The sequence below is a fragment of the Rhyacophila brunnea genome, unplaced genomic scaffold (genome assembly GCF_057557595.1).
Source record: "Rhyacophila brunnea isolate RB1 unplaced genomic scaffold, BYU_Rbru_1.0 scaffold_9, whole genome shotgun sequence".
NCBI classification, from domain to species: Eukaryota; Metazoa; Arthropoda; class Insecta; order Trichoptera; family Rhyacophilidae; genus Rhyacophila; species Rhyacophila brunnea.
The window spans coordinates 31787116-31801157 of record NW_028233361.1 but is presented as its reverse complement, the minus strand read 5'-3'; the positions used below and the strand labels follow the sequence as shown (position 1 = coordinate 31801157).

General features: G+C 31.5%; 1 protein-coding gene across 1 annotated transcript; it reads right to left on the bottom strand.

Moving 5' to 3' along the window:
• Nucleotides 1-8826: 8826 nt before the first annotated feature.
• Nucleotides 8827-10327, bottom strand: LOC147063527 (uncharacterized). The gene is made up of 2 exons (XM_085959912.1): nt 10268-10327; nt 8827-9208 (listed from the first exon to the last, which is right to left on the bottom strand). The coding sequence occupies exons 1-2, from the start codon at nt 10277-10279 to the stop codon at nt 8975-8977; spliced, it is 246 nt and encodes an 81-aa protein (XP_085816038.1). The 5' UTR covers nt 10280-10327; the 3' UTR covers nt 8827-8974.
• Nucleotides 10328-14042: the final 3715 nt, after the last annotated feature.

The window sequence follows — 14042 nt, the reverse complement described above, 5'->3', positions numbered from 1 at the left end:
TAAATGACATGCAATGGGTTAAAGGAATTGATTTTTTAAGTACCTGTGTAATAATATTTCGAGGAAGAATGCTTTATATATCTTTATTTACATTGATTGTAAATTGCAGGTACAGAATTGGGTACTAATTATGATATTATAATGAATGCTTCTCGGAGAGAAGAACAGTGGAAAATAGCCCAAGAAATAGAAGCCATGATGCCATTTTCTGATTCAAAAGATAATATTGAAGATAAATTTAATGGTATTAAGCAACTATGCTATTTTAGAGAAATATCAAGACTACTCGAGGATTATTCAATTGTTTAAGTTGCGGAGATTTGTATTCACTATCAATAGATAAATGATTTCTTAGTACATCAACCAAAACACAAGCACTTCTACTTAATGAAAGTTCGAGAGACCGAGAGACTAATACAATCTAGTTAAAAATTGTACGAAAAAAGATAATAATTTTGTAGTTAAAGTAATGTACAACGACATGTTTTTAGATTTTGCCTGTCTCTTGAAGGGTCCATCCAGCAGGTGAAGTGGTTTCAATTTAAAAAAAAAGTGCCGAGGCTAATAACATCCTCTTTAAAAATAGCCTGGATGATTTGCAACAATTCCAGTCAATATCTTTTAGTCGCCGAGGAAGGCATGTTATCCTTGAACCTCCTAAATGTTACAGTGGTCCAGTGCAAATTAATAAGGAGAAGAAAAAAGATCTCAGTATTCTACATATTTAATCGATAAAAACTCATGAGTTTTGCTTGTCAATCCCAGATAAATGTACCATATATAAATCCGGATAATTTTCATGAAAGACTTGACAAGTAGTAGGTATTATGTCTAACTGTGTCAAATACGTAACTATAATTTACAATATAAAGTAAAAAATAATATAAAATCATATGTCCTAGTTATTATTTCTAACTGCTGTCAAATATGTAATGCCGCAAAAGAGTGCGACACTTCGTACCCTTGTGGCACAGCCTCAAGAGTTCCGTCGTCGTGGCCGGTCCTTCCTCACCCTGCAGCGGTGCTAGAAAAGCGATCTACGCGCTGCAGGTCTGGAATGGCGTGAGGCGCAAGAGTTGGCGATGGATCGAGAGAAGTGGCGCAATCTTGTGCTTGCCTTATTCCCCAACGCTGGGTCGTGACAGGTTGAAAGAAGAAGAAGAAGATTTACTATGTAAATGTATTAAAATAAAATGATATGTCCTTTGGTTTTATTTTTAACTATCTATCAAATTTATACATATTGTTTCAAATATAAATGTATTAAAATAAAACTATTTTTTTATTAAATAATAACTTTAATCCAGCTACGTATATTCTATGAAAGTACTAAACTATTACATCTTACACCTGCAATAATAAATGCCAGATTACATTATTGACATTATAATAATCCATATGCTCCGTCTGGAGGGGAAAAATAATTTAAATTGTCACTAAATGATAAAAAAATAATAAAATCACACCTTTTGTACCTACATGTCAAAAGAGATAAGTTGTCAATTTATATTCTTTGTTAAAAAATACGAAAGGAAGAAAGGGATATGTCAAAAAAATATAGTAAAATCCATAACTATTGAAAATCTGATAAATTTATGTCATAGTATATCAATTTTAATAGACAAGTGCAAAAAAAAATTTCCAAAAAAATTAATATTTTCGGTTTAATTACAATTTTAAGAATATTCTCAAAGACGCAAATTTTGTTTTGCCTCTCCTGAAAAGTACCGATTTTCGACTCATCGCTCTCTTCCTTTCGCACACAGAAATTTCATTATCCTATATTTAAATGCATGGAGGTATTTAAATTGTTGTTTTTACAGCATACGAATGCTGTATTCATTACAACGTAATTTAAAGAAAATTATGGTTCCGGTCCATTTAGATACAAAAAACTATACTGCATTAAAAGGCCGATTTCGACAAAACCGGATATTCGACAAACCAATCTTATAGCAACGATCTAAAGAAGATTATTATCCCATAATTTGGTAATTTTATGAAAAAAATTCACGTTTTCCTATTTTCCACTTTCTACTGCTAAAATTAAATGCGGTTATTTTCCACCTACGTTACAATTTAGTTTGAGAACCATTGTAAGCAGTGCTCAGTAGATTTTTCCATTCATTCATCCCATTGGGGAATGCTAATACACACAAAATAACGTTAAAACATTCCAAAAACATGCATATACCTACAAACTATGGCTTAATATAAAATTAATTATTGTTGTTTAATAAGTTATTGTATCTAATTATTACCATAGACATTGATTTTAATAATATTAGATATTGGTTTTATATTGGGTTTATAATTAAACATCATTAGATAAAATGATTTTAATAGAAATACTATTGAATGCAGCTATTCTACTCTACATAAAGGTGAACTTGATTTATTTGTATGTTATAGACCCCGTGCATGATTTTCTGCGGCTAACTGTTATTTATAATACAATTTTATTATTTAAAAATAATCAGTTTGGCATTATATATATTTGTGTTTATAAATGTGACCCCCAAAGCGTTTTTGGTATTTAATTTAGCACTCTGCCATTGATTATGTGACCATTATATCGATCCGCTTAATTTTATAATGATCTGTACTGATTGGGTTTGGATATAAAATAAAAAGTTTTATTAAAGTCAACGAAACCGGTCATGTTTGTTAATGTGGTTGATTACAATATGCTTATTTTTTACAACGTTTTTATTAGCTTGTATTCTTGTCTGTCCAGTGGTTGTTTGTCCAGTACAAATCTTGCAATCGATTTTTAACTAATTTCCCGACCAGCTAGACATTTGAAACTTTTAGAATATACCAGAACACGATGCCAATGCATTTTTTTAATACTTTTAGCCATCTTTAAGCAGAATTGAATTAATTTTCAGTTAATTTTGTTTTGTATGAAAAGTTATTTCGGAAGAAATCCGTAATTCAATCCACTATTATTGGTTGCTAACTGGGTCGTCCTAGCACTAAACAATTAATATATACGTGCGTTACTATGGAAATCAAAGTGAGATTTCAGTATTCTATATTTGTTTGTTTGTTTGTTTTTTATTTACTTAATATCAAGTATAAGTTTGAGCATATTGAGCATAATAATTGAACAGACAATTTAAAAACGTTGTATATAAAAAGTTCTTTTTATCTTGTAATGATTTCTTAATATTGTTTTGTATTTATAATTCCGAAAGGTCAAAAACACATTTCTGTACTATTTTAAAGTCGCCGTAACAAATTTTAGATTGAAAAATAAGTATATTACTCAGCAGTACAATTTAAGTTGAAAGATATTTTCTTTTAGCTAAGGGCAACGCACGCATTTAACCCTCGTTTTAAAGTTGTAAAAAATTACATAGGTACTCATTCATTCGTTGCATAAAATTACAATCCAACTTTAGATGCAACGAACTTTTAACTAAACACAATATGAGCAAAGAAATGTATTGTAACAATCCACAATCAACTTTACCGTCTATATTTGGACCCACGAGAGAGAAAAAGATTTTTTTAAAATAGTAATAAAAAGCGAAATCATTTCATTACTAAATACTAATTGCGAATGAAAAAAATGATAGAATAACGTTGCTATAGGTTTGGTTTGTCAAATATCCGGTTTTGTCGAAATCAACCTTTTAATGCAGAATAATTTTTTGTATCTAAATGGACCAGAACCATAATTTTCTTTAAATTATATTGTAATGAATACAGCATTCATATGCTGTAAAAACAATAATTTAAATACCTCCATGTATTTAAATATAGGAGAATGAAATTTGTTTTTTGTCTCTTGAACATTTGACATTGGGTCTATTCGACAAACTAATCCTACAGCGACGATAGGTTGGTAGATTTTTACTGCAACTGAAATATTTAATTTTTCACTTAGGTTAAGGTTCAAATAGGCTTCGGGAAATATATGCTAAGAGCGATTTAGGGTCTGTGATCATATCTATGCCATTCCGATATATTATACACACATATTGTATGACAGCTATGACATCGTATTTACACCCTGTGACACAGGACGCCAAATAAGAAACGAGTTTTTCTGCATTTATATGACCGATCGTCATAGAGTCTATTTGAGCCATATCATTAACTCTCGGGCTTAACATGCATTTATTTGCATATTTATGTCTATATTTAACGTCGAAGATGTAATGAAACAATTTAACCTTTGACTTCTACGACTTCTTCTAGAATGCAGGGCGAATGTGATTTTTGTTACGATTGCTACTTTGAAGTGCGCAAGCTAATTGCATCGCCTGAAACTTGCTTGGCGCTGCTTTGACTATATCTTGTTTGTTATCCAAACACTCGAGCCTCTATTATACTTATTTTTATGGCTACTGAAAACGACTGTTTTTTTTCATTATACAAAAACGGTAAATTGGAATAGGTACTACTTAAAATATCTATATAAGTTTTAGTAGGACTACTAAGTTTGATGTATATATTTATGATATATTTTCTTTAAATTGCCAACGGAATTTTCGCTTATTTACCGCATTCTTAGAAATATTAAATTAGGAATGCATGTGCTAACTAATTTGTGACATTACATATTGCATACCAGCGCACCTATTCTATACAGAAAGTTGTGGTTATTGAGGGTAGTTTATCATAATTATGTATTGAGGCGGTTAATTATTACAACAAGTTAACCGTCTGAACTATCAAAAAGTGCTATGTTTTAACAGCACCGCTTTTGGCTGTGTTAACTTTTAGAGATAAGATAGACAGTTATGACAGTTTAGACGGCTAACTTATTGTAACAATTATAGTACCTCAATATATAAATATGATAAACTACCCTCGATAGCCGCCGATAGCAGGTTTGTGTATAGATACTCGCTGGTGTCGCTTCGACTATGTTTTTTTTTTTTTTATCAAATCTGTCGAGCCTCTCACTAATAATATGATACTTATATTTATGGCTACTGTACTACACAGTGACTGGTTTTTTTTTATTCTACAAAAATAGAAGATTAGAATAGATACCTACTTAAATTATTCATATAAATTTTAGTCGGATTACTAAATTTAATGTACTTACATATTTATGATATATTTTCTTTAAACTGCCAACGGAATTTTTGACTTTCCTGTATTTATAAAGATCTTAAATTGGGTATTCATATCAGGGACGGCTCTTGTATGGGAGCAAAGGTGCACTGATCTCCCAAATTATTACGTAACTATGTAATAATAAGTACGTATTCAAATACCTACATATTGTATGAATTAATTATTGTAAAATATCTTTAATTTGTCGCCCGTCTGCACGCATAAAATGCGCGTAATTTCTGGCGGCCTGCATGTATGCGTACGTACGTCCTTCGTAGTATTAATTGTGCAGGAGAGAAATCGAACCGCCTGGCGATGATTTTTTTTTCACGCTGCCGATAATGTGGGCTCAGTTGTGATCTTTTTTTATTTCCGAACGTGCAATATTTACCTCACTTGGGACACTGTGCCTCCCAATCTGAGCTTACGAGCGCAGACGACATTTCACGACAATGCTGTGTTTGACTGGCGCGAATAATAACAACTCACAAACGCTTTTGAAGTCGGTACAAGATTCCCGCGTAATATTTCAAATTATTATATTATGATTTCGTACGTTATGAGGTAAATGCTACGTTGTTTGCCATATAATATTGAATCGATCAAAATATCGATTAGAGTGATATTGTGTTCATTAAGTTAGGTGTAGCAATCTCAACATACAAATACCAATTTTATAATTATTTTACCTTTAAAAATTAAATAATTTTATTATGCCTAGAGCAAAGTAAACTTGTAAGTAAGTAATTGATAAACTATTAATAACCTTTACATAATATAATATACATACTACAATTTTTTACGTACCTACTTATACTACTCTAAGAGAAGTAGTTATTTAACAAAAGCGTTACATTGTAACAATTTCTACAATATTAGGTATTTCAATAGTGTATGTGGAGTATGAGCGTTATTTTGAACGTAAAAGAGGATAAAATATTTTTTAAGAAGATGAACAAAGCAATTTTCCAATGTCAATTATTGAAGAAAAGAAATATAAATTATTCTATCAAATACAATATTCGTGTTACCGAAGTATTTTTCATTTTGAATACGTCTTTCAAATCAGTCCCATTTGGAGTGCAATTCTGGAGTTGAGGTGTACAAAGTATTAGCAATTTTTTAACAGATAGTAACTATATCCCGTTGAAAAATCACCGATCCATAGTATTTATCAAAATGATACAGCGCGTAGGTAGGTATATGCGGAGAATGTGGGATGCAAATAACCGAAAGGGGAGTATATGTATTATATATTTAAGCATAAGCCTACCTCCACTCTGAAGGCTATTGCCGATTTTTTTCAATACCACAAAAACGAAAATGCATGTCTTTGCATGCACTCCCTAATTTTATGATCACCGGCCGCCACTGATTCATATGCTATCTAATTGGTGACTTGCATGTCAGGTGTAGTATTTTTTGGAGTTTTATAAATGAATTCTCGTAGTATCTAATTAATATAATATTCGATATCAATTTAAATGTATAAAAAAATCGAGATTCTTTGAAATTAAAGATATTATTTTATTAAGTGTGTTAAATTATTTTATTTGGTTATTTATGCTATCGCAAACCCTTGTCTGCTTTCTTATCCACTCATTGTTCTTTTTGTCCTTTCGCGTTATGCCCAGCATGCACCTCTCCATACCGCGTTGTGCTACTCTAAGTTTCTGAATCTTTTACTTAGGGTCTACGTTTCATGATAGAGTTTATTAAAAGCCTCAAATGGAGATAGGCTGGACACATTGCTAGAAGAAAAGACAATCGTTGGACGAATTTAGTCATCCAGTGGTATCCAAGAGGTACAAAACGTCCGCAATGTAGACCTAGAGGCCGCTGGATCGATGAAATGATACAGTTCTGCGGAAGTATGTGGCAAAGCAACGCACATGACAGAGAGAAGTGGAAGCAGCTTGAAGAGGCCATCATTCAGCAGTGGATAGATTCAGGCTGATGATGATGATTTATGCTAAGTCAAAGATATCTTTTGATTATAATGTATTTAATTGCATATAACCACCATATATCAAAATGTAATACCCACTTTTCTTTAGTTTGGAAGTAAAAATAAATAATGGGATATATCTACCTACCTAAATTTTCTTTTAGGCAATTAAAAATTGAATAGTTTGAAAACATTGACAGATTTTTTAATACCTACTTGGAAGTGTTTGACATTCCGCCCTTTCAAAATACTGGTTTATCTTAAAAATAAATACGTTGCCATCAGCAATGTTTGTTGACATGGCGAGAAAATATAAAAATAAATAAATAATCGGATTTACTTGTTGACGAATTGAACTTTCTATGAATACATATGCCGAAAGAAAATTGTTTTCAATTTAAAGTAAAGTTGTGACCAAAAAAGCGTTGTAACAAAAGGAGAATTAAAAATGCAGGTTCAAGGTATGAACGTTTCCACGACAAGATTTTACTTTTTAATTCGACTCTATTCAACGGGGTATTTTCTCTATTTACCTAAAATACAAATAAAAACAAACTTGTGTGTGTACTATATTTATAACATTGGACTATACTAGATATATTGTAATAATTACGAGATAAAAAGAACTTTTCATATACCACGTTTTTAAATTTTCCGTTGAATCATATAAACTTGACAGTTTTATATAAATAATTTCTTTTTATTGTACTTGATAGAAATACTGAATAAATATAGAATACTGAAATGTCATTTTGACATTTCATATTGATTTCCATAGTAACGCACGTATATATTAATAATTTAGTTGCTAGGACTGGACACACAAGAAAAAATGTGTACTGGACAAACAAGAATACGAGCTAAAAAAACGTAGTAAAAATCAATGTGTATGGTAATACTTAGATACAATAACTTACTAAACCACAATAATTTATATTAAGCCATAGTTTGTAGGTATATGCATGTTTTTGGAATGTTTTAACGTTATTTTGTGTGTATTAGCCAATGACATTATTAATGGACGACGCACTCAATACAGTAGCTAGCAAGTAAATTCGCGCATTTGCATGTATAGGTAGACGTCACGCAATATCATTAAGCGATATCACGCATCGGGAATTTATAGCACTATGACCTTTATTGTAATGGCGTTAGAGCAGTGTTTCTAATGTCAATGTTCATTTGAGCGAACCCGTTCAAACCGAACCATTCGGCAGACCCAACAAAAAGCATCAGGAATTTATAGCAATATCACCTTTATTGTAATGGCGTTAGAACAGATTATGCCATTCGGCAGACCCGACAATAAAGTGAGTGTCATTTTCTTTTCCAGATGATTCGTCCACATTAATGTCATTGGTATTAGCATTCCCCAATGGGATGAATGAATGGAAAATACTGGGCACTGCTCAATGGTTCTCAAACTTAATTGTGATGAAGGTGGAGAATATCCGCATTTATTTTTAGCATTAGAAAGTGGAAAATAGGAAACGTGAAATTTTATCATAAAATTACTAAAATATGGGATAATAAATCTTCTTTAGATGTCATCCTCTTCTTATCAATCAAATAAACTATGCTATTTATAAATGTTATAATCGATTTGATTTTCAATTACAATAAAATAAAACAATAAAAGATTTTATTGATATTGCAACGACATCTTTTAACCGGCACGTAAAACATTTTGCAAACGTTTTATGATCACCATTATTGATCGGGTTCGGAAAATAATAAAATGTTCAAGAAGTTTAATAATTAATAATTAATAAAAAAAATACACAAATTATTATCAGTTGGACATGTAATTTATTTTAAATATTTTTTACAAAAATATATCACCTTTGTTAAATATTGAATAATAAGGTTATTTCGATTACATTGTTTTGGGTAAGTATGCGTTTTTGTGGAATTTTGAAGATTTATTTAGCAGCGTTAGTTGATTGTCTTTTAATAGTAGCTGTAAGCGTATGGCGATGATGCATAGGCGTATGGTGAAGAATACGCTCCAACGAATGGTGCATTCACCAATGGACTGGAGTAAGCGGAGTATGCCAGAGGCGAACTGTAGGCGAGAGGGGAGCTGTAGGCCGACACCAGGGGTGAACTGTACGCAGAAACCACAGGGGCGATTAACCCGCTTGGCTTGGCGGCGGCAAGGGCCAGGATTGTAGCGAAAACAAACTGAAAATAACAAAAGCATGTTAAGTACACAAAAGTTGATTTAGATTAATAGGTTTCTAGTATATTTATTTAAGAAATAGTACAAAAGAAATTATAAAAATGTAATTTAAAAAAAAAAATGTATGTCAAATTAATCATGGAACATACTGAGTAATATGCAAAACGATTTTTTTAAATTGTCATTCAGTATCAGCTGTGTTGTTTAGCCTATGTATCTACATGTTATATAAATATTTTTAACACTATTTATTACATTTAAATAATCTATATTTATCACTAGAAATTAATTATTTCTCTTAATTCGTGTTATCATTTTTTAAATAGAATCATATTATATTTTATAAAATACAAAATTTATACAGCCATAATATAAAAAAAAAAAAGAACAATCAAGTTTTACAAATATTTTGTTCCAAGGGAGGTAAAATAAACAATGTGGCTGGCTTATGAATGGAAACTAAGCACCTGTAAGTCTTTACTAAGGCATTTGTATATTAGGGTACAATGAACTTTGACACTTGAACTCCAATACTGAAGCTACTACCTCATTACAAAACACATTATCACGTTCATTCTGACTTTTCTTTTAAAGAAGCCAAATTATTCCATTAACAAAAATAACAGGAGTAAGTTTTCTACAATTTGCTCAGAAATTGCTAAGCATTCATTGGTTTATTATAAAGTAGCATTTGGTTATATTTATACGTATTCGTTGTTTTATGCAAACTTCGTTAATCACCATAATGATAGACTTAGTATAGGCCGTAAATTAGTAATGCATGACAGTTTATTATTAGCGGCCAATCAAAAGCTCTTGGCAGCTTTCTAATATGTAGAATAGGTATATTATATTATTTAGTATTCAACACATTTAATAAATATTATAATGAAATTATATTTTGTTACGAGGTGTCATTAAAAATTTTGTCTAATCAGAAGCCTAATTTAAATACGAGAGCTTTTATAAAATACTATTGGAGACTTTTAAATAAGCTTTTCTTATTATTGGATCGGATATTGCACGTATTGTTAATCACATATTCTTCCACATTGACTCACCAGTTTGAACATGGTGAGGATTTGTTTTAGTTGTCTTGACTAACTTCTTCAAAGCACAAAGTACAAGTGATATCCCTTACAGTAAAACATTACGTTTATATAGCACTCCTAGAGGCCAAGCTAAGGCCAATGGCATCCTCCCCAGCTCCATAGAAGAAAAGAAAACAATCGATGCAAGTAGTATTGCAAGACGCTTCATTTACTGCATAAATTGAAGCTCCGTACACATTGTGTCATATAATGATTCTCATAGCCTACAAATTAATCTCAATTTGTGAGCTTTAAAAAGCAATTTAAATGCATTCAAATTTGTCCAATCCTTTTTAATAACCTATTAATTTTACTGTTTATTAAAAAATAAAAAAATGATAGTTCTTATATCTCTCAATTAGCTACCGTTTGAGAATAATTACCAGAATCATTGCATGCAACAAAGTTTAACTAGCTCTTTGACAAGGTAAAATTAAATAAAACATACATGTAAAATGTGTGTAACTAGTGATTACTCGTATATAACCATTTGAGGCCTATAAAATTTAGTTTTCAACAATGTCGCATTAGATTGACTACGTATTTTACTATATATATCTCATATAAAAATATCTACTCGATTAAGTGAAAAATAAATTTATATTGAAAAAAATAATAGCTATTGTGGATTATTACGTATCTACTATCAACCATGCCAGTTTGGCTCTATCATGTGGCATGGAGAGATACATGTCGGGCATAATGCGGAAAGACCACAAAAGAAACTAATCGGTAAGGAAGCAGACCAGAGTACGCGATGTGATAGAGAAATGACAATGGACTGAACATATCGATTGGCTAATTGACAACTACTGGATAAATCCCTTAATGCAGTAGTACTCAAAGGCACTACACGACCACAAGGACACCCTAAAACCCGATGGATAGACTAACTCATACAATTTGGTGAATGTACCTACCTACGTGGTAGCGAAGAACTAAAATCTGAAAAAGTGGAAGAAGCCAGCTATGGGGAGGCCTTTATCCAGCACTGGATTGACCCCAGCTAATGAAGATGATGACAGCAACGAAGTTTTTTACTTATCCGTCAGTTAGTAGTGTGTAACAAATATGTTAAAGGCAGTGGTATGACAGGACTTCAAGTCGATGGATCGAGGAAATTGGCGTAACCTTGTACTTATCCTATTATCCAATTCTAAATCGTGATATGATGTTAGATTGATGATGATAGAGGACACTACCACGACTGTATTGTTAAATTTTAATTACCAGGAGAGTACTACTAAAAATTGCTAGTATTGTAGTTATTATATTTACATAGTAACATTTTTTATCGACATAAATTAGAACTAACGATCATAGTCGATATCAAACCTTTCAGTCAAGAAGTACACAAAATAATCTCTCAATTAAATAATCGTTTCTAGCATGTTGTGTTTGTCCGCAATATACATAAAACTACAAAAATAATAAAGCCATAATATCATGTAAAATTAAAATAAACATGAAACAATAAACAATCATATCGACAGTACTGAAAACTAAACTTAGTATTTGGACGTAACATCAAATTAAAATAACGCACAACACAATTACTTACACGTAAAACATAAAAACATATATAAAATAGCTGGATACTGATTGATAATTAGATCAGTATTCACCAATTATTTTGAAACACCGTATCGTTATAAAGATCAGACCTACGATAAATAGTGGTCCGAGATGTGTCACTTTTGTCAATATTTTTTTCATCATTTGCTTTCAGCTGTCAATTAATACTGAAATAGTCATTGTAATGAGAAAAAACCAATAATGCGTGTATCCAAACGCGTCAAGGAGGGCAAATAATATATTTTTATTATTTCCTGTAGGGTGCGGTAAGTATGGGTATTCGCATTTTTATTATTTGTGACAATAATAATATGTGTGATATTGATTTAGAAGCAATTAATTAGTGCTTACACACACGCATTTTTAGCAAGACTTTCGCGTTAGCAGTACTTTGTGCACGCTGCTACACTGGCATCCAAATCAATATAAGTATAAACCTACATAATAGACAAACGTGCTGCAGTCGTAGGCTTATGTTAATTACAACGTTTTTATTAGCTAGTATTCTTGTTTGTCCAGTATAAATCTTGCAATCGATTTTTAACTAACTTCCCGACTAGCTAGACATTTGAAACTTTTAGAATATATCAGAACACGATGCTAATGCATTCTTTTAATACTTTTAGCCACATTTAAGTAGAATCGAACATTTTCAGTTAATTCTGTTTTGTATGAAAAGTTATTTCGGAAGAAATCCGTAATCCAATCCACTATTATTGGTTGCTAGGGTCCTAACAACTAAATTAATAATATATACGTGCGTTACTATGGAAATCAATATGAGTGTCAAAATGACATTTCAGTATTATTTCTATAAAAATACAATTTTTTTGATCGTTTAAGCTAGTCAAGTCAGTCAATGATTCAACAGAAATTTTAAAAACGTTGTATATAAAAAGTTCTTTTTATCTTGTAATTATTTATATAAAGCTTCAGGCATGAAAATTCTCAATCCGCAATAAAAAAAACATTATGTTAAGAGCAAAGTGAATTAAAACTACAGTAAACTAGTAGTATATAGAAACTGATTAAAATTCTTTATCTACTTTCTGTATATTATCATAATGAACGTTTGTTTATTTCATTCCACAGTGCGGCGCCCAATTATACTGGTGCTATGCTGTCCCATTCCGGCTGTAGTAATATTTACTATGACCAGAACATGCCGTTTCATTTTGTCAATTTACATTTCCCAGTTTGATAAATATAGTACGGCGGGACCCTAAAAATGGCATTTCATTTATTTTTCCATCCCTATTGTATCTTATTTAAATTTAGTTGGATGGACTCTGTCTTTAACGCTTTCGCTGCTGAATAGATAATGCACGTTAATTACATCGATCGGCCGCCTGGTCATTACGCACCGTGTGTGTCTTCCGCGTCCAAAGTATTAAAAGGAGTGATATCGAGACGGAAATTATGAAAATAAAAAAATGTTAAAATGCCATATTGTTGTTCGAATGCTAAGCGTTACACTCCTGACTCCCCTTCCCTGTTCTGTATTAATGTATAATTGTCTAAAATGTTATTTGAAAAGTTCTTGTTTGAATGTCAAATTAATGCATAAATTAGAAATATATAGTGACCACGTGGTAGATTATGGATTTTAAATACATTTAACATTTAACTATCACATTTATATTTTTTTTCATGGTTCTGTTTGCCTGGTGAAAGATGACGAAAGTCTAAAGATTACAGTATAGTATACGATATTTAAGAGTATACGATTTTTTTTAATAATTTTAGAATCTGAAAACAATAAACTGACCTAGTCTTATATTTTGTATGATAATAGAAATACGCGCTGCTGCGCGATTCGAAGCTCTGCGAAAATGTGTGTAATGGTCTTTAAGCTATCGCGTTAGGTAGGTCTTTCATATAGCGTGCCAGAATTGCTTTAAGAATATTAAAAATATTGTCTAAGCTTTTTCTTTAATTTTAGTCTGCGAACACGCCATACTCAATATGATAATTGTTAATCTATTTACTGGATTTTAAGAATAGGTAGTATTAGTGTGGCATGGCGATGTGAAATTTGGGCATAGTGCGGAAGGATGACAAGAGTTAAACAACATCAGCTACCTCCGCGATGTGATAGATGTCGCCAAAGTGATGAAGAGTCATGCAGTCTTGTTTCATGGCGAGATAACCGCTGGATAGATACAGTCAT